This window comes from Nerophis lumbriciformis, linkage group LG13 (assembly GCF_033978685.3).
Source record: "Nerophis lumbriciformis linkage group LG13, RoL_Nlum_v2.1, whole genome shotgun sequence".
Taxonomy (NCBI): domain Eukaryota; kingdom Metazoa; phylum Chordata; class Actinopteri; order Syngnathiformes; family Syngnathidae; genus Nerophis; species Nerophis lumbriciformis.
The window spans coordinates 34,855,895-34,880,420 of NC_084560.2; the positions used below are offsets into that span (position 1 = coordinate 34,855,895).

The 24,526-nt window shown below is 39.9% G+C and overlaps 1 protein-coding gene across 2 annotated transcripts in view; it reads right to left on the reverse strand.

Moving 5' to 3' along the window:
* fer1l6 (fer-1 like family member 6) overlaps positions 1-24,526 on the reverse strand; it is a 75,211-nt gene that overhangs the window by 33,451 nt on the left and 17,234 nt on the right. For both annotated transcript variants that reach the window (XM_072914516.1, XM_072914517.1), the window contains 17 exons: positions 19,592-19,693; positions 12,957-13,047; positions 12,777-12,891; positions 12,467-12,707; positions 12,300-12,408; positions 10,385-10,583; positions 8,324-8,444; positions 7,920-8,020; positions 7,738-7,840; positions 6,550-6,669; positions 6,320-6,472; positions 4,801-4,972; positions 2,860-2,984; positions 2,664-2,798; positions 2,407-2,556; positions 2,213-2,320; positions 667-729 (listed from right to left, as the gene is read on the reverse strand). In XM_072914516.1, the coding sequence (XP_072770617.1) occupies positions 667-729; positions 2,213-2,320; positions 2,407-2,556; positions 2,664-2,798; positions 2,860-2,984; positions 4,801-4,972; positions 6,320-6,472; positions 6,550-6,669; positions 7,738-7,840; positions 7,920-8,020; positions 8,324-8,444; positions 10,385-10,583; positions 12,300-12,408; positions 12,467-12,707; positions 12,777-12,891; positions 12,957-13,047; positions 19,592-19,693 (2,208 nt within the window). The remainder of the gene's footprint in view (positions 1-666; positions 730-2,212; positions 2,321-2,406; positions 2,557-2,663; positions 2,799-2,859; positions 2,985-4,800; positions 4,973-6,319; positions 6,473-6,549; positions 6,670-7,737; positions 7,841-7,919; positions 8,021-8,323; positions 8,445-10,384; positions 10,584-12,299; positions 12,409-12,466; positions 12,708-12,776; positions 12,892-12,956; positions 13,048-19,591; positions 19,694-24,526) is intronic.

The following is a 24,526-nucleotide window of genomic DNA, read 5'->3' on the forward strand; positions in this document are numbered from 1 at the left end:
AGCAATGTTTGGCACCATACCACGCCCAAATCTTAAGGCGCAGGAAAAATTTGTTTGGAATTTATCATCTCCTGTATGTGTAGTATCTGTAATTTTAACCATTTGATCAAAGTCCCTAGGACGACTTCGTTAAAGTATGACCCTTTTTTTTCACGGACAAATGAAGGACGAAAACCAAGATGGCCGACTTCCTGTTTGTTTTCAGGAATGGGTTTCTGAGACTTTTATGTGCGTCCTGTCATGATAGACGTCTCCTGCGATTTTCGTGTGGGATACGTGAAACTGGTAGGAGGGGCTAATTTTTTTCTAATTTTAAAGGTGGCGCTAGAGAGCTAATTTTGAAATGTCATTTTCGAGACCCCCAAATTATAATTATTTTGGTAATTCCTGCCACACCTGCAAAAATATGGGGGACTTTCGTGCATGTCAAAGGCCTCAAAAAGGCATACCATAGCTCAGGGTCACAATAGCTGCTACTAGAAGTAGTTTACAAATGTAGTCACGTGGTTAAAACAGGATTCTTAGGGAATAAATGTTCACAAATGCATTGTAAACATGTGTAAATGTGGCATACAACATTAGCAATTAACATATCAGATAACATAAAAGGTTCAAATTCATGTAAAATATAAATACTAGTATATGTACATATTTATTTGTGTGTACCTGAGGACGATCAACAGACAGCAACTGAACCTTCTTCAGCTCTCTTAGACCCCAAAATAAAACCTGGTGGACACAAACACACTTTGAAATGGTGACATTTTATTGTGTTAATATTAGAGATGTCCGATAATGTTTTTTTTGCCGATATCCGATATTCCGATATTGTCCAACTCTTAATTACCGATTCCGATATCAACCGATACCGATATATACAGTCGTGGAATTAACACATTATTATGCCTAATTTTGTTGTGATGCCCCGCTGGATGCATTAAACAATGTAACTTTACCATGAATTGATTAACGTGGACCCCGACTTAAACAAGTTGAAAAACTTATTCGGGTGTTACCATTTAGTGGTCAATTGTACGGAATATGTACTGTACTGTGCAATCTACTAATACAAGTTTCAATCAATCAATCAAAAACAAGGTTTTCAAAAATAAGAGAACAACTTCAACTCCAGTTATGGGAAAAAAGTGCCAACATGGCACTGCCATATATATTATTGAAGTCACAAAGTGCATAATTTTTTTTAACATGCCTCAAAACAGCTTGGAATTTGGGACACCGCTCTCCCTGAGATAATCCTGATGCCCACTAAAACTATGGGAAATACTATACTTTGACTTTCACAAAATGCATTATTTGTTTTGTTTTTTTAAACATGCCTCAAAATAACAGCTACAAAAACAATGAAGGCACACAGCTTCAGTCCAGAGTATACTAGAGCATACTTGAGTTAGTGCTGCAAGGGGTTCTGGGTATTTGTTCTGTTTTGTTTATGTTGTGTTACGGTGCGGATGTTCTCCCGGAATGTGTTTATCATTCTTGTTTGGTATGGGTTCACAGTGTGGTGCATATTTGTAACAGTGTTAAAGTTGTCTATACGGCCACCCTCAGTGTGACCTGTATGGCTGTTGATCAAGCATGCCTTGCATTCACTTATGTGTGTGTAAAAGAGGCATATATTAAGTGACTGGGCCGGCACGCTGTTTGTATGGAGGAAAAGCGAACGTGACGACAGGTTGTAGATGACGCTAAAAGCAGTGCCTTTAAGGCACGCCCCCAATAATGTTGTCCGGGTGGAAATCTGGAGAATGGTTGCCCCGGGAGATTTTCGGGAGGGGCACTGAAATTCGTGAGTCTCCCGGAAAAATCGTGAGGTTGAAATTTATACCGATAATTTCCGATATTACATTTTAAAGCATTTATCGGCCGATTATATCGGCAGGCCGATATTATCGGACATCTCTAGTTAAAATCATTTGATGACAATATAAAAGGGGCATATATATGATGAGCTGAGGTAATATAGATGGAAAACTTGCCCTTCAGAGTACTAGATGTGAAACAAGAGACAGGAAGTGAAAGAAAGTCAAAGTAAGACCCCAAAATAAAAGCTGGTGGACACAAACACTTCAAAATGGCGACATTTAATTGTGTTAATATAATTTGTTGACAATATCAAAAGGACAAAGATGGACAACATCCCCTTCAGAGTACTAGATGCAAAACAAGAGACAGGAAGTGAAAGAAAGAGCACCTCTAGTCTGTAGGGGCTGAGAACAGGCCGGATGTTGGCAGGGACCGTGAAGACGCCTCCTTCCTGCTCCTCCAAGTGGGGCAGACTTTCCTCTCCAGACATGGCGATCTGCACATGCGGACCAACAAGTCTCCTTACTGTTTTTTTGTCCTTCCTATTGAAAGCAAGACACATCGGAACGTGGCTCAGCTGACCTGAACTAGCTCGAAGGCCGCCAGCAGCTCTCCCCCTGATTGGCTGCCGTGGTGCAGCGGGCTGTACCGCAGGGTGGGGGGCGTGTACGGCTCGGAGAACAAATGGACTTCGGGGTTCGCCACCGTAGCCCCCAGATACTCAGCCTTGCCCTGCGTTGTGGGGTTAAGATGGCAGAGAAGAGGGTCAGTGAGAGACCCAAATACAACATGTACTCCTCCATATACTGTACTATACAATGTATACTGTGAATACGTACCAGGGCGTCGTCATCGTACACTTCGATGACGAGTCTCGGCGGTTCCTCCAGGATGTGCCGAAGGTCTCCGCTCAGCAGGATGCCACTCATCTGTAGGCACTGGTTCCACGTGGGACTCAGAGTCTGACTGATCACCTGACACACAATAAACACGTACGGTCATACTTTCACAATGTGGGATTAGGCACGCGCTTACGTTGGTGGTCTGGCTGTGTGACAGGAAGGTGACGCGAGCAAATGGGTCGGACAGACCCGAGTTGTCGGCAGCAATCAGCCCGCGAGCCTGATACATGTGACACCTTAGCTGGAACTGGTGCTGCTCTGGAGACACACACGTAAAACACACATTAACAGACAGAAAACACACTTAATTAACATGAAAAATACATTTAAAATACACTTTGAACACAGAGACGTACACAAAAACATGCATTAACATGCAGTGAACACCATAGAACACACATTAACATGCATAAAACACATACAAACACATAAACATGCCTATAACACACAAAACATGCATATAACACTCAAAAAACACGCATACAACACACACAAAACACACATACAACACACATTAACATGCATATAACAAACAAAACATGCATATAACACACGAAACACAAACAGGCATAAACATGTATCAAGCATGCAGACAAAATTTAGAACACAAAACAAGCAAAAAACACAAAAAAACAGGCATAAAACACAAACACGCATTGAACACACATGCATACACAGCACACATCAAACATGCATGAACATGCATAATACACACAAACACGCATGAACATGCATAATACACACAAAAATGTATGAACATGCATAATACACACAAACACCCATGAACATGCATAAAACACAAAAACGCATGAACATGCATAATACACACAAACAAGTAAGAACATGCACAATACACACAAACACGCATGAACATGCATAATATACACAAACACGCATGCACATGCATAAAACACAAAAACGTATGAATATGCATAATACACACAAACATGCATAATACACACAAACACGTAAGAACATGCACAATACACACAAACACACATGAACATGCATAATACACACAAACACGCATGAACATGCATAATACGCACAAACACGCATTAACATGCATAATACACACAAACACACATGAACATGCATAATACACACAAACACGCATGAACATGCATAATACACAAAAAACGTATGAACATGCATAATACACACAAACACGCATGAACATGCATAATACACACACACACACATGAACATGCATAATACACACAAACACGCATGAACATGCATAATACACACAAAAATATATGAACATGCATAATACACACAACCACTCATGAACATGCATAATACACACAAAAACGTATGAACATGCATAATATACACAAACACGCATGCACATGCATAAAACACAAAAACATATGAACATGCATAATACACAAAAACATGCATAATACACACAAACACGCATGAACATGCACAATACACACAAACACGCATGAACATGCATAATACACAAAAAAAAACGTATGAAATGCATAATACACACAAACACGCATGAACATGGATAGTACACACAAAAATATATGAACATGCATAATACACACAACCACTCATGAACATGGATAATACACACAAAAACGTATGAACATGCATAATATACACAAACACGCATGTACATGCATTAAACACAAAAACGCATTAAACACATGAACATGCATAATACACACAAACACTCATGAACATGCATAAAACACACACAAACTCCCATGCACATGCATAAAACACACAAAAACGCATAAAACACACAAAAACGAAAGAACATGCATACAACACACATGAACACAAAAACAAGCATAAAAGTTCCAAACATGCAAAAACAAGCAACAGACATACAAAACACATTAAACAAGCATAAAACAAACAAACGCACATAATCACGCAAAGAACACACTTAAAATTAAAATAAACACACAGGAAACGCGCACGTAAAAACAAAACCTGGAAATAAACTGAATGACGTCGATTGTAGCTGAGATAGGCTCCAGCGCCCCCCGCGACCCCAAAGGGAATAAGCGGTAGAAAATGGATGGATGGATGGACGTTAACGTATCTCTGTTACCTATACAGTTCAGGTGAGTGGGTGGGATATTGGCAGCAGCGCCCCCTGTAGCGGCCGTGAACCCTGCAGGCAGGTCATCCAACATGTGGCAGGAGTCCGTGCAGGATCCAAACCACAAATACACATCTACTTTGGCTTGGACCGACAACCCTGAGACACGCTTCCCTGGTGGCTGCACACACAACATATAGATTACATATACCATGAATTGATTTACGTGGACCCCGACTTAAACAAGTTGAAAAACTTATTCGGGTGTTACCATTTAGTGGTCAATTATACGGAATATGTACTGTACTGTGCAATCTACTAATAAAAGTTTCAATCAATCAATCAATCAATCAAAACACATATACAGTCACGGTCAAAAGTTTACATACACTTGTAAAGAACATAATGTCATGGCTGTCTTGAGTTTCCAGTAATTTCTACAAATCTTATTTTTTTGTGATAGAGTGATTGGAGCACATACTTGTTGGTCACAAAAAACATTCATGAAGTTTGGTTCTTTCATGAATTTATTATGGGTCTACTGAAAATGTGACCAATTGTATTGTGGCCAAACAGCTCAATTTTTGTTTCATCTGACATCACATGCTTTTTAAACCTGTAAAGCACTTTGGTTCAATTTAAAAGTTGTTGAAAACGTGCTATATAAATAAAGTTGACTTGACTTGACTCACATGGACAAAGATAAGACCTTCTGGAGGAAATTTCTGCGGTCAGATGGAACATAAATTGAGCTGTTTGGCCACAATACCCAGCAATATGTTTGGAGGAGAAAAGGTGAGGCCTTTAATCCCAGGAACACCAAGCATACCGTCAAGCATGGTGGTGGTAGTATTATGCTCTAGGCCTGTTTTGCTGCCAATGGCACTGGTGCTTTAAATGGGACAATGAAAAAGGAGGATTACTTTCGAATTCTTCAGGACAACCTAAAATCATCAGCCCAGAGGATGGGTCTTGGGCACAGGTGGGTGTTCCAACAGGACAATGACCCCAAACACACGTAAAAAGTGGTAAAGGAATGGCTAAATCAGGCTAGAATTAAGGTTTTAAAATGGCCTTCCCAAAGTTCTACAATGCTGAAAAAACAAGTCCATGTCAGAAAACCAACACATTTAGCTGAACTGCACTAATTTTGTCAAGAGGAGTGGTCAAAAATTCAAGCAGAAGCTTGTGGATGGCTACCAAAAGCGCCTTATTGCAGTGAAACTTGCCAAGGAACATGTAACCAAATATTAACATTGCTGTATGTATACTTTTGACCCAGCAGATTTGGTCACATTTTCAGTAGACCCATAATAAATTCATAAAAGAACCAAACTTCATGAATGTTTTTTGTGACCAACAAGTATGTGCTCCAATCACTCTATCACAAAAAAAATAAAGAGTTGTAGAAATGATTGGAAACTCAAGACAGCCATGACATGATGTTCTTTACAAGTGTATGTAAACTTTTGATCGCGACTGTATATGTATGTACATACACATATATTTATTTATTTTTGTATTACACCTTGAGGAAGAGCGTCAGGATCTTTCCACAGTGAACTCCTCGAGCCTCCTGACGGCTGCAGAAGACGACGTCTCTGGCTGGCAGACGAGCGTAGGCCACACGCTTGTTGTTGCTCAGCAACCACACAAAAATGTCGGGCACCGTGTGCTGCGGCTGCAAAGTCGACAAGACGGTGAAACCTGGACGTGCTTCGCCTTCAGGAGGAGGCGGTCACACGCCGCATCCTGTACCTCCTCCACCAAGAAGCGCAGTTGGTGTGTGAGTTTTGTGGCGTCCCGCAGCGCTTCTTTCACGCCGCCTGCGTTCCTCTTCCTCTCCACCAGGGACCGAGCGTCGCCGATCATGCTCTCCTGCAAAGTTCATAATCATAGCCAATCACACTGCAGAAACTGAAATCTAAGTAAGATTAAATATCTCAAATAAGGGTGATATTTGCTTATTTTCTGTCTGATAAGATCATTCTTCTCACTAAGCAGATTTTATGTTAGAGTGTTTTACTTGTTTTAAGTGTTTTGGTCCTAAATGATCTCAGTAAGATATTAAGTTAAGTTAAAGTTAAAGTACCAATGATTGTCACACACACACACTAAGTGAAATTATTCTCTGCATTTGACCCATCAGCCTTGATCACCCCCTGGGAGGTGAGGGGAGCAGTGAGCAGCAGCGGTGGCCGCGCCCCGGAATCATTTTTGGTGATTTAACCCCCAATTCCAACCCTTGATGCTGAGTGTCAAGCAGGGAGGTAATGGGTCCCATTTTTATAGTCTTTGGTATGACTCGGCCGGGTTTGAACTCACAACCTACCCATCTCAGGGCGGACACTCTAACCACTATACAGCTTGTTGCTGAGATTTTACGACCTATATTGAGTAAAACATGCTTGAAACTAGAATATCAACTTTTGCAAAGCTGTGTCATCAACACTCACAAGTATAAAACTACTTTTTTAAAGTAATAATTTCTTATTTCAAGCATGAAAAAAAAAATCATGACTTTGACACAATTGTGTCTCATATTAAAACAGATGACAGCCAAATGGACTTTGCTGTTTTATTTTCAATGAAACAATAGAAAATACGTACTCATAAAGTAGTACAGTTGTTATTAGTGAGAATATACTTATTTTAATTTATTCGGGTTCATTGAGGTTAGCTAATTTTACTTGTTTTGGAAAGTCTTGACAAGCCACATTTTCTTGTTCTATTGGCAGATAATTTTGCTTAGTTCAAGTAAAATACCTCTAATTTTGGTATTTTTTATTCTTGTTTTTGAACACTGACTTTTTGCAGTGCACAATTTGACCAACAAAAAAGAAAACATTTCCCCGGGGTTGGGAACAGTTTAACCCTGGAACAGATTATTGTCTATTTCCATGACTGCCTGTGTTGTTATGGTTACTGTGCTCGGCTCTCTCCTACCAGCTCCTGTTTGCACATGGTGAGGCGCTTCCTGTCCAGCTGTGTCAGGTGACCGGACTTCAGCTCCGCCTTCAACCTGGACTCTGCAGCGGCGATAAAACTCCTGGGAAAAAAAAAAAAAAAGACACGCCGGGTTTTAGGGACCAGGTTCGACCGTTCACGGCTAATTCCGGGGTGGACACCTGGCATCCACGCAGAACTCTTGGACCGTTGTTCTGAGCGCCTGCTCAGCCCCGGGGTGCAACTTCCTGTGGAGCTCGGTGGCTGTGGCCACGCCTTCTTCCTGTAACGCAAACGCACTCGTTGTGTCAGGTAAGTCAAGTGGCCGTGTTTTAACACAAAATGTAAAAATTATCCAGCAATTCCATTTTTGTTCTGCTGGATGATTTAAGTGCTGATCTGGAGCCAGCAGACAGCAAAATAACCTATTTCATACAGTAACTCCTCTTCTTGCAACATGCATGTTCTTGCCACTGGATCATTCCACAGTTAGTTAAAAATAGGTTCTGTTGTCACGGATGTGCTGTAAATGAGTGTCTCCATGGTGTGTGTGTGTGTGTGTGTGTGTGTGTGTGTGTATACGCACAAACAGGACTGCTATGTTCTCCAGCATGTTGGAATTGTACAGACGATAGCTTCTGTCCTCCCACTGACTCAGAACATTGATGCAAGGCTTCTCTTTCTCCAGTGGCAAATACATGTAGTACCTGTGTATACAATACATGTAGTACCTGTGTATAAAATACATGTAGTACCTGTGTATACAATACATGTAGTACCTGTGTATGAAATACATGTAGTACCTGTGTATGAAATACATGTAGTACTTGTGTATACAATACATGTAGTACCTGTGTAAACAATACATGTAGTACCTGTGTATACAATACACACATTACCTTTGTATAAAACACATGTAGTACCTGTGTATAAAACACATGCAGTACCTTTGTATAACACACATGTAGTACCTGTGTACAAAACACATGTAGTACTTGTGTGAACAAACATGTAGTACTTGTGTGAACAAACATGTAGTACCTGTATATAAAAAAACATGTAGTAGTACCTGTATATAACATACATGTAGTACCTGTGTATAAAATACATGTAGTACCTGTATACAACAAACACACAGTACCTGTATATAATATACATGTAGTATCTGTACATGAAATACATGTAATACCTGTGTATAAAATACATGCAGTACCTGTGTATAAAATGCATGTAGTACTTGTGTATACAATACATGTAGTACCTGTGTATACAATACATGTAGTACCTGTGTATAAAACACATGTAGTACCTGTGTATAAAACACATGTAGTACTTGTGTGAACATTCATGTAGTACCTGTGTCTAAAATACATGTAGTACCTGTATACAACAAACATGTAGTACCTGTATACAACAAACATGTAGTACCTGTATACAACATACATGTAGTACCTGTGTATAAATTACATGTAGTACCTGTGTATAAAATACATGTAGTACCTGTATACAACAAACATGTAGTACCTGTATATAACATACATGTAGTACCTGTGTATAAATTACATGTAGTACCTGTGTATAAAATACACATAGTACCTGTATACAAGAAACATGTAGTACCTGTATATAACATACATGTAGTACCTGTGTATAAATTACATGTAGTACCTGTGTATAAAATACATGTAGTACCTGTATACAACAAACACGTGGTACCTGCATATAACATACATGTAGTATCTGTACATGAAATACATGTAGTACCTGTGTATAAAATACATGTAGTACCTGTGTATATAATACATGTAGTACCTGTGTATACAACACATGCAGTACCTTTGTATAAAACACATGTAGTACCTGTGTATAAAATACATGCAGTACCCATGAATAAAATACATGTAGTACCTGTATACAACAAACACATAGTACCTGTATATAATATACATGTATCTGTACATGAAATACATGTAGTACCTGTGTAAAAAACACATGTAGTAGTACCTGTGTATAAAATAAATCTAGTAGTACCTGTGTATAAAATACATGTAGTACCTGTATATAATATACATGTATCTGTACATGAAATACATGTAGTACCTGTGTAAAAAACACATGTAGTAGTACCTGTGTATAAAATACATGTAGTAGTACCTGTGTATAAAATACATGTAGTAGTACCTGTGTATAAAATACATGTAGTACCTGTATATAATATACATGTATCTGTACATGAAATACATGTAGTACCTGTGTAAAAAATACATGTAGTACCTGTGTATAAAATACATGTAGTACCTGTGTATACAATACATGTAGTACCTGTGTATACAATACATGTAGTATCTGTGTATACAATACATGTAGTATCTGTGTATACAATACATGTAGTACCTGTGTATAAAATACTTGTATTACCTGTGTATAAAATACAAGTACTACCTGTATATAACATACATGTACTACATGTGTATAAAATACACGTAGTACCTGTATACAACAAACACGTAGTACCTGTATACAACATACATGTAGTATCTGTACATGAAATACATGTAGTACCTGAAGTAGTAGCTGTACATAACAATGTAGTACCTAACGATGTACATGTACACACTGCTTGTACTTGCGTGTATTCATCACAGACCTGTTTCCTTCCACGATGAGCGGCTTTTGGGGACGCGTGGTGGACCTGGACGACCTGGCCGGGTCCTGGGGCTCCCTGGGTAGCAGCGAGGAGGAGGGGGAGTCCGGGTTGTCCCCGAAGGGTCTCCTGCGACCCAGGGCGGGACTCGGGGCGCGCGGGCCGGGCTGGGCGCTGGCCTCCTGCACGTTGCCATAGTTACCTGGACAAGGGGATGGACACCAACAATTATTGTCACAAAAGTAGAGATGTGAAGTTCGCGAACGAGTCGAGTCTTTTGAACGGCTCTTTCAAGTGACCGATGACAACTGATTCCTAGTGGTGATTCGTTCGTTTGACAGCCGTTCTTTAGGTAAATTACCCCCGCTGGCCTCTCAGAATCAGAATTAAAAACCAGCTTCATTTATTGAAGCGATGACATCACAGACTTAGAGTCGTCCCAGAAGGCTCTATTCGTGTGAACGCTATCATGCGCACGCAGGAAGTTAACTTGTGGGCGGAGTTTAATAAGCCTTTGTTTGGAATTAGAAAATATATAGGCGACTGGAAAATCTAATTAAATCAACTTTAAAATGAACAAACGTTAAAGGAAACGTTGCATTTGGATGCACTTCCGCGCGATCCCCGGGGGGTGATGACATGCTAGGTCACAGGTGTCAAACTCAAGGCCCGGGGGCCAGACCATTTTATCTGGCACACCTGGAAATGATACATGTCAATAAAGTACTTCATATTTTCTCACTAAATGTAATTGATTTTTTTCATTTTGACAGCAAAAATCTATGTACTGCTTGAAATTGCATACCTTTTAAACTTTAATGGTATCCATTATTGCAACAAATATTACAGTATAATATCATACTTTCCTAACATTTTTTTGTCTAAATAAAAATAAATACTTAAATAGCTGCTTGACTTATAATTTTACCGTGTTCTTTACAGCATATTACTGTAAATTGAAAAAACACAAACATTTTTGCGTTAAAATTCTGTTGACTGAGCTGCGATATTTTTATTGTAAAGTCTTGTTGTTAACGAGGTATTACTATCTGTTAGAATAATTGTATCTAAGTTATCACAAAACTTTGTGTTTCAATGAGTTCCCGGCGAGAAGACAAAAGCTGTCTTTGAACTTACCAAGAAGAAGGCTTGTAAAACTCCACTGTGTAGGATGGGAAGCAACATGAAGGTGTTCTGTTTCTTTCATGTATTGTAATCCACAGAAAGATTTTGTCTTGACCCAAGAAGTACAAAAGCGGAGAGGAAGCAGGGCCAGACTCCCCTCCAGGCGAACTTTTCTGTGAACTATTTTACGACCTCTTGTTTGAACTGTTTTACGACCTTTTCTTTTGAACTGTTTGTAATCAAAGGCGACAGCTGTTTATGACCCTCTCCCTAGAAACAGCTGTTGCCATATAATCAGGGAAAGTCAAAATAAAAGAGGAGGCTTATAATCTTTCCCCAGAGCGTGCTGGGAGACTGTGCAAGGGTACAGTGTCCAGGCGTCTCTCCTCAATTGAGCCAACTTTAATTCTGTCTCTGTTTAATTCTTTGCTTCTTGTCTTGTTTAATAGATGTCATCATTGTTTGAACCTGACACTATCGTATTCCTGTTACTAGTGACTGAAGAAACAATATATATAGGAACGAGCCAGTCTTTTGAACGACTCTTTTAAAAGGAACGGCTCCTTAAGATCCGCTTCCCTTCAAACAGCCATTAATCCATCTCTACTCAAAAGTTCTTGGGACAATCAACGCCGCACGTTTGTTTTGCTTTTTCTTTGGCTTGCGACGACAACCATAGAACCAGAACCAGAGCTGAAGAACGGAGGTCATCAACTCCAACCCCTATGTCACTCGCGGTGCAATGTGCAGGAACACAATGCATGCTGGGACCAGGCCGTGACTCCAGACTCACCCAGGGAGAACTCCAAACTGAGAGGCTTGTCTCCGATCTTCCTGTCCACCATGCTGGCTTCAAACATGGCGCCGAAAAGCAGGAAGTCGCTTCTGTTGTCGGCGTTGAGCTGAAACAAAAACCTTCACTGGTTCATGTCTTCTCTGTTGAGTCGTGATGTTCTTTACCGTGGGAGGACATTCCACGGGTAGAACCTCCGCCGCCGCTTTCCCTCTGTCGTCTTCCCCCGTGCCTCCTGAAGCCCCGCCTCCTGCGCCGGCTGCTGCTGATGCCGCGGTCTTGCCATCCTTCCCCGCGGCCTTCCCCGTCTTGGCGTCTTTCGCCGGCTTAATTATCCGCGCCAGTTTGGACTCCGGGCCCGGGCCCCCGGACAGGATCTCCACCGCCAGCTCCACGTAGACACGCCCCCTTCAAGTGGACACGCGAGTCGGTTGGTTTGCATCGTACCGTAACGTCGAGAGCGGCTTTGAACGGAACCTGTAAGACACGCCCTCTCCGATGCCCTCGTTCAGCTCGGCAGTGTCGTCGCCCAGAGAGTTCCTGACGGAGCCGTACAGGTTGACCCAGGCGGGGCCGAACGTCGGCAAAAACCCTGCAAGGTTTTTTTTGTTGTTTTTTTTAAGTACGAACACATCCTGCATCCTTCACGTCTTATACCTCGGTCGCCATCTTGCTCGTTGGAGATGCGCCTCAGGTCGAAGTAATGGGTCGCTATGGCAACGTCACTCACGCTCCCTTCATCCCAGACCTGTGAGGATGCGGCGAGTTAGCACCCGCAGAAAATTCCAAGGAATAAAAAGTACATCCTATTATTTGCCGAGTATGTTTGACACGCAAGGAATTTGGTGGACTGTGCTCTCTTTGTAAACAATAAATATTCATACAAACGTGTACCGTATTTTTCGGACTATAAGTCAGTTGGTACACTTGCTACCACGCCCCGATGCAAGATGGCGCCAGTATGTGCTTTGGCCTGCCGTCTCTCGCTGTCAGCTCTGTTCGTTTTTGTGTTTTTTGCGTCTATTTTCGTCTCTGTCAGCTCACTGCTTGTGTATGACCGCCAAACACTGTTGGATCTTTGCCCCTCTCCCACTGATATGATCAACTTCGACGTTGGTTTTTCGACGTCCCAGTCAGCTTTTTCACCTGGCCGGATTCCTGCCTTCCTTTCCCGCCCCCTGGCTCCTCTCCCCCGGCGGAAGCGTCTCCGGCGCCGCGGTAAACGTGGCGGCCAGCTGGTGAAAGTTAGGGCACTCCTGGCCCGGCTTCCCGTGGCTCCCCGAAGGATGAATGGTGCGGTATCCGGTCTCCTCCTGCACCCACGCTCGCTCGATCCGATCGGCTCCTGGCTGGTTCCTATCGTTGGTTTGGAGGAAGAAGCTTGCCGTCGTCGCTCCTGCTGTCCCCGCCCCCGGAGGCGCGGGGTGGATCACCGCCACCTGCGGGCTGTGTGTCGGGCCCCACCCGGATTAATTGCGGCCTTGGACGTGCTGGCCCCCGCCAGGTTCGGTCTTGTGAACGCAAGATCTTTGACAAACAAAACGTTTATCCTGAAGGATTTCTTCACTTCCCGCGGACTGGACTTCCTCTGTGTGACGGAGACATGGCTGAGAGCCGGTGAGTCCGCCCCTCTTAATGAACTTCTGCCTTCGGAGTGTTCCTACTTTAATTCCCCACGGCCGTCCGGTCGAAAAGGAGGAGGATTAGCAGTCGTTTTTAAAAATGACTTTAAATGCCGTCAGATCCGCCTACAATCCTCCTTTTCAAGCTTCGAACTGTGCATGTTTGAACTGGGTCTTTCTGATGTCGTCCTGTGTGCCGTCATCTATCGACCACCCAAGTACCACAAAGACTTTATAACTGACTTTTCTGAATTTCTGGCTGAAATCCTGCCCAAATATGATCGTGTCCTTATTGTGGGTGATTTTAATATTCACACCTGCTGCCCAGATGAGCCGCTTTCCAGGAGCTTCCTGAATATAATCGACTCATTTAACTTTGTACAGTCTGTGTGTGGTTCTACACATGAACGCGGGCATACACTCGATTTAGTGCTCTCGTATGGTTTGTGTGTTTTTAATTTGGACATTTGCGACGCTGTGTTCTCTGATCACATGCCGATCCTGTTTGATATTGCCACGCAGTGTCCAGTTAAATTGTGCGCACCGCCCCAACGCTCTCGCATGTTTAATTCTTCGTCTCCTGCTCGGTTCTCCTCTATTTTTTTGACTCTTTGTGATGATAATTCTGCAGCATCTGTGTGTCTGAATACTGAAGAGTTGGTTTCTGGGTTCAACTCTATCTGTTCACAAACACTGGACACGATCGCGCCTTTCAAATGCCGCCGCGCTAAAACCACGCCTCAACCCTGGTTGAATGACGTCACTCGGGCTGCCAGGCGCGTATGTAGAAGAGCAGAGAGAAAATGGAAAAAAGACAGGCTGCATGTGTCCTTTGCCATTTTTAAAGAAAGCCTGTTTTCCTTTCAGATGACTGTAAAAGCAGAAATGAATATATATCTATCTCAGATTATATCTTCTAACTGTAACAACCCCAGAGTTCTGTTTAAAACTATTAACACTGTCATTGATGCTCCCAAATCTGCTGGTTTTGATGCTTCTTTTGAATTCTGTGAAAATTGTCTCCATTTTTTCACTGACAAAATTGTGTCAACTAGAGCCAGTCTATCTCAGCCTTCATATGACCCTTCTGTTCCCCTGCATTTCTCTTCTGTTTTCCATCAGTTTGAGCCGGTGTCCTTTTCTTTTTTAAGTGACACAGTTAGTCATATGAAGCCCTCTGGTTCTCCTGCAGATGCCCTCCCACCTCGCCTGTTTAAGGAGGTACTTGCTACTATTGGATCAAGTGTCCTTAACATTATCAATAGTAGCCTCTCTTCTGGAATAGTTCCAGTAGAGTTTAAACATGCAGTGGTACGACCTCTACTTAAAAAACCCAGCCTCGACCCCTCTCTCCTCTCTAACTTCAGACCTATCTCTAATCTTCCATACATTTCCAAAATATTAGAGAAGGTTGTCTACAGTCAGTTGCTGCCCTTCTTAGAGGATAATGGTATCACTGAGCTGTTCCAGTCCGGTTTTAAAGCCCTCCACAGCACAGAGTCAGCGCTTCTAAAAGTTTTTAACGATATCCTCCTGTCCACTGATTCTGGTAAATATGTTGTCCTGGTGCTTTTAGATCTGTCTGCTGCGTTCGACACCGTCGACCACGCCACCTTAATCACTCGTCTTGAGAACTGTGTGGGCATTAAGGGCGCCGCCCTCAACTGGTTCCGGTCGTACCTAACCGACAGGAGTTTTTGTGTAAAAGTAGACAGTTTTATGTCGTCCACAGCTCCTTTACCACATGGGGTCCCCCAGGGTTCAATCCTTGCCCCAATTTTATTTGCGCTTTACCTTCTCCCCCTTGGTTCTATTTTTAGGAAGTACAGTATTGCATTTCATTTTTATGCCGATGATTGCCAGATTTATTTTCCCATGGCACAAAATAACACGGTTCAAAGTCTTATTGACTGCCTGCACGACATCAAAGTCTGGCTTTCAGCTAACTTCCTGAGCCTAAATGAAGACAAAACAGAAGTTATGTTGTTCGGTCCAAGTCGCTCTCCCTCCCCCAACGTTGACCTCGGCACTCTGACCCCGTATCTCAGCGACTCTGTCACAAACCTGGGGGTAAAGTTTGACTCAGATTTTAAATTCGAAAAACAAATCAGCAGCGTCGTTCAAAAAAGCTTTTATCAATTACGCCAAATAGCGAAAGTGAAACCGCTTTTATCAAGACATGATCTTGAGAAATTAATCCACGCTTTTATCTCGACTCGTCTTGATTACTGTAATGCCCTGTATGTTGGCATTAGCCAGGCCTCCCTCGCCCGCCTGCAGCTCGTACAGAACTCTGCTGCTCGTCTGCTAACACAGACCCGCAGACGTGAGCACATCACCCCTATTTTAGCGTCCCTTCACTGGCTCCCTGTGCGTTACCGAATACATTTTAAACTCCTTTTATTTGTTTTTAAATGTCTAAACAACCTCGCGCCAACCTATCTCTCCGACCTCCTTCAGCCTTACTGCCCCACCCGATCCTTAAGATCAGCCGATCAGCTGCTGTTGACGGTCCCTGACACAAGGCTGAAGCTTAGAGGTGACAGAGCTTTCGCCGTTGCTGCTCCCAAGCTCTGGAACGACCTACCCCTGAGTGTTAGACAAGCCTCCTCTCTTCCTGTTTTTAAATCTCTCTTAAAAACATACTTTTATTCCATGGCTTTTAACACTGAGTGATATCCATCCTGCAATGGCGCCCCATAATACACCTGCTGTGATCCTGTTTTTATGTTTTTATGTTTTTATTAATTCTATTTTAATTATTTATTTTTTATCATGTTCTGTTTGTGTTGTGTTGTGTTTGCTCGGTACTCGTTTTATCTTTTAACCTGCTCATTGTACAGCACTTTGGCTACCCCTGTGGTAAATTTTAAATGTGCTTTATAAATAAAGTTGATTTGATTTGATTTGATAAGTCGCAGTTTTTTTCATAGTTTGGCCGGGGGTGCGACTTATACTCAGGAGCGACTTATGTGTGAAATTATTAACACATTAGCGTAAAATATCAAATATTATTTATCTCATTCACGTAAGAGACTAGACGTATAAGATTTCATGGGATTTAGCGATTAGGAGTGACAGATTGTTTGGTAAACGTATAGCATGTTCTATATGTTATAGTTATTTGAATGACTCTTACCATAATATGTTACGTTAACATACCAGGCACGTTCTCAGTTGGTTATTTATGCCTCATATAACGTACACTTATTCAGCCTGTTGTTCACTATTCTTTATTTATTTTAAATTGCCTTTCAAATGTCTATTCTTGGTGTTGGATTTTATCAAATAAATTTCCCCAAAAAATGTGACTTATACTCCAGTGCGACTTATTTTTTTCCCTTCTTTATTATGCATTTTCGGCCGGTGCGACTTATACTCCGGAGCGACTTATAGTCCGAAAAATACGGCACTTTAACTACAATTTGTGCAATTCCATTAGGAAGGGTGTGTGAATGCCACCGCTGAAACCAGTAAATTGTTGCAAAATGACCTAGAAAAGTTACGTTAGCATGCTAACGTTAGCATGTTAACAGTTAGCATGTGTCACATACCAAGTTATATGACTCTGGAGTAAACAGTTGCATGCTAATGTTAGCATGTTAACAGTTAGCATGTGTCACATACAAAGTTATATGACTCTGGAGTAAACAGTTGCAAAAGTGACCGAGAAAAGTTACGTTAGCATGTTAACGGTTAGCATGTGTCACACACCAAGTTATATGACTCTCGGGTAATGGTATTTTTTTTAATTTAATTTTTTTGTCATAAAAAAATACAATCATGTGTGCTTACGGACTGTATCCCTTGCAGACTGTATTGATATATATTGATATATAATGTAGGAACCAGAAATATTAATAACAGAAAGAAACAACCCTTTTGTGCGAATTAGTGTGAATGAGTGTAAATGGGGGAGGGAGGTTTTTTTGGGTTGGTGCACTAATTGTAAGTGTATCTTGTGTTTTTTTATGTTAATTTAATAAAAAAATAAAATAAATTAAAATTTTAATTTTTTAATTTCTTGTGCGGCCCGTTACCAATCGATCGGACCGGTACCGGGACCACTGCTCTATATGACATGTGCTCTGATATTATTATAGAACTACTCTCCAGTAAAAATGCTAGTCAGATATTCTCTACATGACGAGTGTTCTGCTATTTTTATAGAACTACTCTCCAGTAAAAATGCTAATCAAAGATCATTTAAATGACAAGTGCTCTGCTGTTTTTATGGAACTATTCTGCAGTAAAAATGCTAGTCAAAGATCCTTTGTATGACAAGTGATCTGCTGTTTTTATAGAACTATTTTCCAGTAAAAATGCAAGTCAAAGATCCTCAATATGACAAGTGATATGCTGTTTTTATGGAACTACTCTCCAGAAAAATGCTAGTCAAAGATCCTCTATATGACAAGTGATATGCTGTTTTATGGAACTACTGTCAAGCAAATATGCTAGTCAAAGATCCTTTATACGACAAGTGCTCTGCTGATTTTATGGAACTACTGTCAAGCAAATATGCTAGTCAAAGATCCTCTAAATGACAAGTGATATGCTGTTTTATGGAACTACTTTCCAGTAAAAATGTTAGTCAAAGATGCTCTATATGACAAGTGCTCTACTGTTTTTAAAGAACAACTCTCCAGCAAAAATGCTAGTCAAAGATCCTGTATATGACACGTGCTCTGCTGTTTTATAGAACTACTCTACAGTAAAAATGCTCGTCAAAGATCCTTTATATGACAAGTGATCTGCTGTTTTTATAGAACTATTTTCCAGTAAAAATGCTAGTCAAAGATCCTCTATATATTAGTTTTGGATGATACCACACATTTAGGTATCAATCCGATACCAAGTAGTTACAGGATCATACATTGGTCATATTCAAAGTCCTCATGTGTCCAGGGACGTATTTCCTGAGTTTATAAACATAATATGTTTTTTTTAAAAAGGAAATGAAGATTTTGTGATGCTAAAAAAAATATCAATGTAATCATAGTAGTATCGACTAGATACGGTCTTGTACTTGGTATCATTACAGTGGATGTCAGGTGTAGATGTCGTTTGTTTACATTGTGGCTACGGTGTGTAGTGAAGCATGTTTAGTTATTCCTCGTCCTCCAGTGATAACAATACTTGTAAGAAACATACTTTATTTGTCGCCATGGAGGCAAGGATTAGTGATTTAGAAGTAGCTAAAACACTGCCGACTGCGGATGGATTTTAGCTGCTAGCTAGCTAGCCATGTCTTAAAGCACCTCTTCCGTAAAGCGTTTCAGTGTTATAACTTCACCTTTATCTTTAGTTTTTAGACCAAAATATGTACATTCTCTCTTTTTTGTACTGTCTGCTTGTAAGTACTCTGTGTGTGTGCGCTGCCGAACATGCTCCCCTGCTTGTATAACCAGCAATGACACGACGTGACGACGCGCCGTCATGCCTGTTAAAAAAAAAAAGGGGGGGGGGGGGGGACCGGTACTTTTTAGAGGCGGTATAGTACCGAATATGATTCATTAGTATCGTGGTACTGTACTAGTACCAGTATACCATACAAGCCTCATGGTGGCACTTGGAGAGCCAAGTGTTTTCTGAGGTGGTACTTGGTGAAAAAAAGTGTTAGAGGCGCTGCTGTAGACAAAATGGAGTGCAGGTGTAAGCGTGGAGGACCTGGATCTTCATCCTCTGGCACAGTGGAGGAAACATCTCAGTGAAGACCACCTGCTCGTTCCACACCGGGTCTGCGGTGGACCTCTGCGTGGACGTGCGACCCTTCAAAATAAGAGGACACAACTTACAGCTCTTTTTTGGGGCCCGCATTTCTTGAAGTCCAGTAGTGACCATTGACAGTACATACATATATATACATATACTGTACATACATATATGTATGTATAAAAAAAAAAAAATAAAAAAAAAAATATATATATATATATATATATATACACATATATATATACACACATATATATGTATGTATATACAGTATATATATGTATGTATATATACAGTATATATATATATATATATATATATATATATATATATATATATATATATATATATATATATATATATACTATATATACACACATATATATATATACACATATACACACACACACATTTATACATATATATATATATATATATATACACACATATATATATATATACACATACATACATACATACACACACACATATATATATATATATACATACATATATATACACATACATACATACATATATATATATATATATGTCTTAATAAGGTTATCAAAAAAATAGTGCTCGATACCGTAGTAGAACGCAATATATGTATGTGTGGGGAAAAAAATCACAAGACTATTTCATCTCTACAGGCCTGTTTCATGAGGGGGGTACCCTCAATCCTGACGATTGAGGGTACCCCCCTCATGAAACAGGCCTGTAGAGATGAAATAGTCTTGTGATTTTTTTCCCCCCACACATACATATATATATATATATATATATATATATACATACATATATATACACATACATACATACATACATACATACATACATACATACATACATACATATATATATATATATATATATATATATATATATATATATATATATATATATATATTAGAGATGCGCGGTTTGCGGGCACAACCGCGGATTCCGCGGATCGGGCGGATGAAATTAAAAAAAATTAGATTTTATCCGCGGGTCGGGTCGGGTCGGGTGATTGAAATTTAAAAAAATTAGATTTTAAATAGATTCAGGCGGGTGGCAGTTAAACCAATTCGGAAATATATATACATAGTTAAATGTTGTTACCCACATACGAAAAACGAGCAGGCACCTGCAGCATATGCCACAACAGAAGAAAAAAAAAAAAAGAGATGGACACTTTTACGGAGCGGAGAAGGGACGCCTCGCCGGGGTCCGGGACCGAGGCCCCTTCCCCCGAGAGGGCCCCACCGGGAGCCGTAGCTGAGGCGATCCGCGAGAAGGGCCCGACGCACGTCCAGGGTCACCACCGTGCCCACCGCACCGACACCCCGCCTCGTCCGCCTTCGCCGCGGCCTGCGTCACGCGCAGCAGGTAAGCAGCTTACCTGCCCGCCACCCCCGTGGCCGGGGGCTCGTAACAGGGGTCACTCCGCACGCTCCGCCCGCGCAGCTTACCTGCCCGCCACCCCTGTTGCCGGGGGCGCGTAACAGGGGTCACTCCGCGTGCAGTGCGCTCACGAAAGGGGTGGGGCTCACCCTGGTTGATATAGACAGCAGGACGGTGGCCATGTAAGTCGGAACCCGCTAAGGAGTGTGTAACAACCCACCTGCCGAATCAACTAGCCCTGAAAATGGATGGCGCTGGAGCGTCGGGCCCATACCCGGCCGTCGCCGGCAGCGAGACGCGCTTGGAGGTGCGCTCAGCGCGGCTCCCATATGATTGCGCACTGGTGTGCGTCTGGGTCGTGACAGCGTGGCACGCGAATGTCTGTGCTGCATTGGATCAGTCTCCTTTCTTTAACAGGCAAAAGCTTTATAACCTCACTAATGCCTTGCATCGTCTATATTAGATATATAACAACGGGCGGGTGCGGGCGGATGGCGGGCGGATGCGGTTCTGATCAAATGTTAGATCGGGTGGATTGCGTATGGTTGACGACTTTCTGATGCGGTTGCGGATGAAATAATTGCCTATCCGCGCATCTCTAATATATATATATATATATATATATATATATATATACACACACACACACACACACACACACACACACACACACACACACACACACACGTGTTTGAGGAGATGCCTCAATGGGTGCTGCAAACAAGTCTTTAACGTTTGAGTGGGAACAATAGTACTGTAAAAAAAAATTATTAGCAGATTTTACGGTAAAAAAAAACAAAAAACAGGACAGTTCAGTCGCCAGCATTTTACCGGTATACTTATGTTTTTTACAGTGCATTACTGTAAATCAGCACTACGGTTATTTTTATGGTAAAATTCTGGCGACAGAGCTGCCCATTTTTTTTTACTGTAAAATATACGTTCATTGTTTTGTCCGTTTATTTTTACAGTATATTACTGTAAATGGAAAAAACGGCTCCGCTGTTTTTTTTTTACATAACAATTCTGGCGACTGAGTTGTCAGTTTTTTTTTTCTTAACGTAAAATCTATGTTTATCTTAGTTTTTTTACTGTATATTACTGTAAATGAAAAAAATACATAGCTAATATTTTTTATGATAAAATTCTGGTGACAGAGCTGCCCGTTTTTTTTTTTTTACTCAAAAATATACGGCCATTGTTTTTACAGTGTAAAAAAACGGTACTGCTGTAATTTTATCGGTAAAATTGTAGCGACTAAGCTGTCAGTTTTTTTTACCCTAAAGTCAACTTTTATTTTTACATTATATTACTAAAAATGGAAAAAACGGTACCGCAATTTTTTTTTTCATAAAAATTCTGGCGACTGAGCTGTCAGGTTTTGTTTTTTTTTACCGTAAAATCTATGTTGTTGATTTTTTTACAGTATATCTACTGTACATGGAAAAAATATATACAGTAGCTAATATTTTTTATGGTAAAATTCTGGCGACAGAGTTGCCCGTTTTTTTTTTTACTGTAAAATATACGTCCATTGTTTTTACAATGTAAAAAAACGGTACTGATTTTATTTTATCTGTAAAATTGTAGCGACTTAGCTGTCAGTTTTTTTTACCCTAAAATCAACGTTTATTTTTACAGTATAGTACTGTAAATAGAAAAAAAAACAGTACTACTGTTATCGTTATGGTAAAATTCTGACGACAGAGCTGCCCGTTTTCTTTACTGTAAAATATACATCCATTGTTTAAAAAAACAGTAAAAAACGGTAGTGCTGTTAATTTATCTGTAAAATTGTAGCGACTAAGCTGTCAGTTTTTTTCACCCTAAAATCAACGTTTATTTTTACAGTATATTACTGTAAATGAAAAAAATATATAGCTAATATTTTTGTTATGTCAAAAGTCTGGCGACGAAGCAGCCCGTTTTTTTTTTTTACTGTAAAATATATGTCCATTGTTTTTACAGTGTAAAAAACGGTACTGCTGTTTTTTTTTAACATAAAAATTCTGCCGACTGAGCTGTCAGTTTTTTACTGTAAAATTTGCGGTCATTTTTACATAATTTTACTGTAAATGTAAAAAACTGGTACCGCTGTTTTTTTTTTTTACATAAAAATTCTGGCGACTGAGCTGTCAGGGTTTTTTTAACTGTAAAATCTATGTTTTCTTTGTTTTGTTTTTGTTTTAAAGCATATTACTGTCAATAGAAAAAACTATACCGCTAATATTTTTTATGGTAAAATTCTGGCGACTGTGCTGCCACTTTTGGTTTTATCGTAAAATACACGGCCATTGTTTTTACCGTGTAAAAAAAACGGTACAGCTGTTATTTTATCGGTAAAATTGTAGCAACTAAGCTGTCAGTTTTTTACCCTAAAATCAACGTTTATTTTTACAGTATATTACTGTAAATGGAAAAACTGGTACTTTTTTTTTTTTTTTTTTACATAAAAATTCTGGCGAACAATCTGTCAGGTGTGGGTTTTTTTTTAATCGTAAAATCTATGTTTATCTTTGTTTTGTTTTTTACAGTATATTACTGTAAATGGAAAAACTACACCGCTAATATTTTTTTATGGTAAAATTCTGGCGACTGAGCTGCCACTTTTTGTTTTACCGTAAAATATACGGCCATTGTTTTTACAGTGTAAAAAATGGTACAGCTGTTATTTTATTGGTAAAATTGTAGCAACTAAGCTGTCAGTTTTTTACCCTAAAATCAACGTTTATTTTTACAGTATATTACTGTAAATGGAAAAACTGGTACTTTTTTTTTTTTTTTACATAAAAATTCTGGCGAACAATCTGTCAGGTGTGTTTTTTTTGTTTTTTTTACCGTAAAATCTATGTTTATCTTTGTTTTGTTTTTTACAGTATATTACTGTAAATGGAAAAACTACACTGCTAATATTTTTTTATGGTAAAATTCTGGCGACTGAGCTGCCACTTTTTGTTTTACCGTAAAATATACGGCCATTGTTTTTACAGTGTAAAAAATGGTACTGCTGTTATTTTATTGGTAAAATTGTAGCAACTAAGCTGTCAGTTTTTTACCCTAAAATCAACGTTTATTTTTACAGTATATTACTGTAAATGGAAAAACTGGTACTTTTTTTTTTTTTTTTACATAAAAAATCTGCCGAACAATCTGTCAGGTGTGTTTTTTTTTTTTTACCGTAAAATCTATGTTTATCTTTGTTTTGTTTTTTACAGTATATTACTGTAAATGGAAAAACTACACCGCTAATATTTTTTTATGGTAAAATTCTGGCGACTGAGCTGCCACTTTTTGTTTTACCGTAAAATATACAGTCATTGTTTTTACAGTGTATTAGTGTAATTGTAAAATCGGTACTGCTGTTATTTTAACGGTAACATTTTCGTCAGTTTTTTTACCCTAAAATGAACGTTTATTTTCACAGTATTTTACCCTAAATAGAAAAAACTATTATTTTTACATAATAATTCTGTTTTTTTTTTGTTTTTTTTACCGTAAAATCTG